General features: G+C 45.3%; 1 protein-coding gene across 1 annotated transcript; it reads right to left on the bottom strand.

Moving 5' to 3' along the window:
• On the bottom strand, nt 1-3,497 carry LOC118430841 (alpha-2C adrenergic receptor-like). The gene is made up of 3 exons (XM_035841874.1): nt 3,340-3,497; nt 538-636; nt 1-15 (listed from the first exon to the last, which is right to left on the bottom strand). The coding sequence occupies exons 1-3, from the start codon at nt 3,472-3,474 to the stop codon at nt 1-3; spliced, it is 249 nt and encodes an 82-aa protein (XP_035697767.1). The 5' UTR covers nt 3,475-3,497.
• Between the last annotated feature and the right edge of the window lie 2,963 nt (nt 3,498-6,460).

The raw sequence follows: 6,460 nt of genomic DNA, 5'->3' as shown, positions 1-6,460 counted from the left end.
CTACAGTCCCGTCACCTTTTGATCACCAGAGTAAACTTTTTAAACTGATATATAGAGTTGTTTGTGAGCAAGTAAAGCTCCCGCACGGTGCAAAATGACGAACATAATGTCTGCTTGATTTGAGTTCACGGCATTTGCATGATAAGCAAGGGTGCGAAAAGCTCGCAGTTATCGCCCAATGTCAGTGACCTGCCAGCAGCTATTTTATTGGTCCTCGCTAGAAACTACTGAATGTCAAATAGTCTACACGGGGGGGGGGGTAGTCGTGGGGGTGGCGGTGGAGATTTACTCTCCGTACAGCGTACCTCTTACATCCTCTCGGATAGGACTTAGAGCCAAAGGTTCCCTGAATCTGGAGAGCCCCGTCTCAAGTATGTAACAAAAACACCACACTTATCGGAATCAGTAGGGAACCGTCTTGGTGTGAGTGAATCAAACGGCCACAGCTTATACAGCTTGTATCTGCTGTATAAACGAGTGTGTTACGTCCAGAGTTGGTGTACACATTATCTGAAAACAAACAAAACGTCCACTTACCAGAAGATCAGAGACGCAGAGCGACACCAGGAAGACGTTAGACAGCGTCTGGAGACTGCGGTGTGTCGCTACCGCCAGGAGAACCAGGATGTTTCCCACCTGAAGGAACAAGACAAGGGTCAAGACGTTAGACAGTGTCTGGAGACTGCGGTGTGTCGCTACCGCCAGCAGCACCAGGATGTTTCCCACCTGAAGGAACAAGACAAGGGCCAAGACGTTAGACAGTGTCTGGAGACTGCGGTGTGTCGCTACCGCCAGCAGCACCAGGATGTTTCCCACCTGAAGGAACAAGACGTTAGACAGTGTCTGGAGACTACTGAACAACACCATGAACAAAACATGGAAAAGAGTAGGGGACCTTCCCGGTGTGTGGATCAAACCATTCCGGCTTAAATGTGGTAGGGAATTTCCTGAGCAGTCTTTGTAACCCCTTCTTCGCCAACTGGGCCAGTTACATCCTCACACTTACCTGGTCTCAATCGTGATGTTTCTGATCTAGGGAGGAGAGATGCTGTTACATTTACAATGTGACCTGTACCCTTGGAGTGGCCTTCGGGTCACATCTCAAAATGACTTTCAGGTCTTGTTACGTAGTGACAAAAAAGCCTTTGGATTTGTTTGTAGAACAGCACAATTTGTTTTGATAAATTAATTCATAACTTCAAAATCGAAATATCACAGCCAGAATTTCCGCTGCAGTACCTTAACAAGCCGCTAGGGTGGCCAAAATCAAGGCCAAAAGCGCTTCAAGGTGTCATCAATACATACTAAATTTCAATACAATCCACCCAGGCCTTCTAGAGCTCTGCTATCCATCCACACACTTGCAGACGCATACAGGCTCTTTAAATCAAAACATGTCAATGGAAGCCTTTTCTGAAAATCGTTCCATAAAATGTCCTGCGCATTCTGTAGCTGCGTCCTAGGACCAAAAAGGCCGATGCACTTTGTTTTAGAGGCCCTGATGACGCATTACTGACCAGAGGGCTACAGTAACGCGAGATGAGTACTACATAAACAGGACAATCAATCATCGTGCTGCGGTCCAGACGGGAATACGCGTACGCTAAACTCTTCAAACCATCCCCTTTCTTGAAGATAATCGTTGTACGATTGGTGGTTACGCTCAGAAACTGCTTCCTTCCGACTGAAATTCTGTTTCCGAATGAGGTAAAAGTGCCTTTCCACTACAGGCTATGACTGCTGAGTAACGGAGGATGACACACATTGCTCAACGTATTTTTAGATTAAGAACAGATTTTTGTTCACGTTTTGTGTCTTTTGATTCCGACCATAGAATAGCGTGACACGAATCTAATTTGTCATTTAACCGTCGCTCAGCGTTCGCTTTTCCGTTTTAAGGGGCCTTAAGCGTACTTATCAACTGGTCAGTAAGCATCTTCAAGTCGTCATGGTTCCTAATAAACGTATGTAAAACCATAAAAAATGTGACACGTCTGTCATCTTTCTGGCCCACCGCTGCGACTATACTGTAAGTATGTTTCCCCTTCATGTAACAACCTCACCTTCCTCTAGTTATTGGTAATGCTCCCAGTGAGAGGAACGGTAATAAAACCCGGTTACTGTGGCTCTGCAATAAATATGGCTCCCGTTGGTGTAATATAAACCGTCTTCGAGCCTTTCTACCCAATGGGCAGATCTTAAAAAGAAAAACCTTCTCCGGGTCATTTCTCATATTCCTGGTGACACAGACGGCAGTAAAAACGGACTGGATGTATCGTAAATATGTTTCTCGTAGCGTCGGGCTTTTAATAGCAAGTATACCAAGTGGGTAATAAAAACCTACGTCTTAAAGAAGAAATATGATCTTCAAGGAATTCTTATGGATAGTGCACTCAAGAGTATTAAAGGAGAAGACGTCGTAGAAAGAATATAGGAGCACCTCATTCATGCCTAGGTCACAGTGAAGTGAAAGTTCCAAACTGGGGCCCGACCGGGGACGAAAAAATTATATAAAAGACAATAAAATGCACAAAACGTAGAAAGGAGAGTCATGGCATTTTTTTTCGTTTTCTAAAATAGTCCGGCCGGGCCCCGGTTTTGAAATGTGACTGTAGCATAACTGGCGAATATTCACATCTTTGGCGCCCCGATTCGAATGTGATAAATTTTACCTTCAAAAATCGATATTTTCCCCACTTCTTTTGATCTATCTTTGCTAGACCCAAAATATGTTTCCCAGGCGTAATAAAACGTCAATTAGCCTTCTCCAAGTCATTCGTAATGCTCCCAGGACGGCAGACTGTAATACCGACAGCTGGGGCTGTAACGTAAATATGGTTCCAATACGTGTAGGCTTGGCTGTCTTCAAGCCATTCTACGTAATACAAAACCTACGTCTCAAAAAGAAAGACCTTCTACTGGTAACCCTATACATTCCTTGTGAGACAGACGGTGATAATGACCGACTGATATTGCTACATCGTAAACATGCATCTCGTAGCATCATGCTTCTTCTAGCCGCTCCGTGGGTAATAAAAACCCCTGTCTTAAAGAAGTAGACCATCTTCGAGTCATTCTTTATAGTGTTAGGGAGATTGTGATAAACTGGCTAGCGCACTCAGGGGTATTAAAGGTGAAGATATCAATATGAAATAAGTGTGCCTCATGAAATCGTGAATACGTACATTCGAAACCAATAATTTTTTGGGGAACCTTCGAAGTCAGTGACATTTTCCCTACTCCCTTTGGCCCACTAATGCGATATCGTAAAATTTGTTTTTACGTAGACGATAATAAACCCCTAATCTTAACACAGAAGACATGGAAAGATGAACTCACCACCGTGATGGCCACAATGATTGACAGCAGCACGACCAGAGCGACGGTTCCCCACATGCTCTCCTGCCCGCCCAGATCGCCCCAGTCAGCATCACCGGAGCTGTTCCCGGGCTCTGCGGTCCCGTTCGCTTCCATCCCCGCCGAGCTCAATTCGCCGCCCCGCTAACTGTAAGAGACAGCAGAGAGACGACCTTTACTGGAGCTACGGATGCGCGAATCTGTCAGGACGGTCTGAAGGCGGGCGAGATTTGTAAATGGGCGAATGGGTCGGGCTCAACCAATCACAGCACTCGATTTGCGCCACGCCCACTTGATTGACGTAACCATGCATTCAAGGAGACGGTAGAAAACTCGAGATGCATTTCAATTCACCCGGACTGATACAAGTTTCCTCTGAGTGAAACTTAAGAGGAGGTTTCCAACTCTTCTAATCTCAAGGTGGCCTTTGAGGACTTTAAGACAGGACCGGATGAATTAACGAAACGCCTGAAGCATATACTCTGTAATATCGATGGGATAAATGATGCTCTACGCCGCTTCATTGATCTTGTATCATCTAACTTTCAAAGCTGTTTTCATTGAAACTAGATGAGTTCATTCATTAGCAGAATGTATTCGATAATGGAGTAGACCACGTGGAATCATCGCCACAACGTTAGAATAAAAGTACATAGCTCTTAGTTCTCAAGTCAGCTGGGCTAAAAAAAATTATTCCACCGAGGCAGTCTAAAAGGTGGAGTAAATTCGGTGGGACACATCGTGTGTTTGAGATGATTTTCTGAAAACTTTTCCAACAAACCGTCACAGCTCAAATTTCAAAATCTCTTCACTGCCTGGTTTGAAGATATAGACAAAAGTCAGACGTCACTTGTTCTTGGAAACAGTTGTTTTTATACACCTGTGATGTGGCTGACGGAAGGCGGATGTGGTCTATGTTAGGACTAAGGAAAAGGTGATTTCATTATCCTTTCATCAGGGTGCTTTAGTTATAAAAGGAGCAGAGGAAATACCATTGACGTGGTACCTCCTCAATTCCACATGGCAGAACCGGTAATAGAACATCACCATGGGTATGATAATGATAATAGCAGATAACTCAGGAAATCCTTTGGGCGGATAAGAGAAATTGTTATTTATGGCCTGGTTATTTTTATATGATTATCAAAGATTCTTCATTACACAATGGCTCTACCAGCACTTAACACCAAGCACTGCTGTTTCCACCTATCTTTTTTTTTTTTTTTTTTTTTTTTTTTACTCAATGGTCACCACGTAACAAGGCCTGAAGGCCACTCAAGGTTACGGGTTACATGATTGGAACTGTAACAGCAACTCTTCGCCCATGATTGAGACCAGCCCAATTGCTCACTATGAGTGAGGAGGAGGACTAACTGACCCAATAGGCGAAGCAGGGGTTACGAGGGCTGCTCGGGAGATTCCCTACCCCTATTTTGGCCGGAATGGTTTGATCCGCTCGGGTGGATGTTCGCACATGTGGCGGGTTCTTTAACGTGCATAGGGTATGGCTCTCCCCATACACGGGACCTCCATTTAACGTCCTATCCGAGGGACGACTCATTTTTCACTTGAGTAAAGTGAGGAAGGTCGTGTAAAGTGCCTTTCCCAAGGGCACAAGACCGGCAACACGGCAGGCGGATTCGAACCGGCGACCTCTCGGTCACGGGCCGAATACACTACCACTGTGCTACACGGCCCCACTACAGAGATTCACCGTCACACGTGTCATACAGTTCTGTCCCTGTGAGACTTTAAATAGTGCTCCAGTAGACGAGAGGGTGGAGAAGGAATTGCACACCCCTCCTTCACCATAAAAAAAGTCATGTGCAGGTCAGGCAAACAGGTAAATACCTGTCTGCCTGCTCATCTGTCGAATCGACAGGAGAATCCACAGGGATGCATCCACCGCTCACCTCACCTCACCTTACACTTTTTCTCATGTACAGTTCAGTGACGAAAATAACGTCTTTGACGTCTGAGACATCGCGAGTCGTTTGGTTTCTGTTGTAAACAAAGTGCTTCACTCGTTCTAGCGGTTCCACTAAGATTTGCTCCACTAACTCATTGGCTGATTAAAAAACAGGTGGTGGGTGAGACCTCTGGGCTGCTACAGTGGTTCGGGTGGCAGGGGAGGAGCAGCACCCGACAAAGTCAAGTAAGTCAAGGTGGGCGCTGCCTGAATAGCCAGACTCTGTTACAGTCACGCATAGGGCTGGGTACCGGTACAGAAAATTCAGGTCCAGGTCCGGTTCAGGTCCAGAGGATCAGGTCCAGGTCCGGACCTGAACCTGGACCTGATGCAGTATGACTCATACTAATGGTCCATTTCACTACAAAGAAATCTGTTTGGTGGAGTATTAGACTTACACTTGCGTTTTAAAATCCTACAACGCTAACTGCACATGTACGTTTGGCTGTAAAACTTGGTAGAAATGACTATAAACTCTATCTACTTCACTCTTGTTATTTTCTTCCACCTGCAAGTGCCAAAACGTGTGAATATCTGATCGAATAATATGTTAATTTTCTAATCGGTCCAACATCCGGTCCACCTAATTTTTTCAGGTCCGGTTTTTCTGGACCGGTCCAACAAGAAAAACCGGTTTTGTACCCGTACGCTGTACCGATACCCAGCCCTAGTCACGCACCTTGTAAATCGTTTACTTTATGTTGTAAAAAAAAGTGTCTGATCATCAAGAACCGACCACACTTTTCACAAAACAGTAGGGGCATCCCCCGTGTGCGATGGACCGAATCCTTCCGCCTGCAGTTGGTTACACACTACAAATCACCCGGATGGAGGCCTGGCGAACCTCCGTCTCGTATCAGCCACACTGTGATCTATTTACGTCATTCACCCGGACTCCAGGAAGAATAGTGACGTATCTTTTACTAATAAACATCCGAATTCAATCAAACCAAACGATGGGGAAATCCTGCCCTAGCAGAAACCTCCCACTGTGACAATTTGGAGGCCACTTCACGTCTCGCCCCTCTAATTAACCATTTTGAACACCCTGCGAGTTAGGGAAGGCTTTTCATTACACACTAGCTCTACCAGCTCTTAACACAAGCACTACTGATTTCACCTGTCTTTATAGAC

The sequence above is a fragment of the Branchiostoma floridae genome, chromosome 14, assembly GCF_000003815.2.
Source record: "Branchiostoma floridae strain S238N-H82 chromosome 14, Bfl_VNyyK, whole genome shotgun sequence".
NCBI lineage: Eukaryota > Metazoa > Chordata > Leptocardii > Amphioxiformes > Branchiostomatidae > Branchiostoma > Branchiostoma floridae.
This window is presented reverse-complemented; position numbering and strand designations above follow the sequence as displayed.

What these genes read in the sequence shown, in the direction of transcription:
- LOC118430841 (XM_035841874.1), bottom strand. Translation starts at nt 3,474, where the DNA reads ATGGAAGCGAACGGGACCGCAGAGCCCGGGAACAGCTCCGGTGATGCT. An exon ending in TCATTGTGGCCATCACGGTG is followed by an intron (nt 637 to 3,339) that starts GTGAGTTCATCT and finishes TTGTTCCTTCAG; the next exon opens with GTGGGAAACATCCTGGTTCT.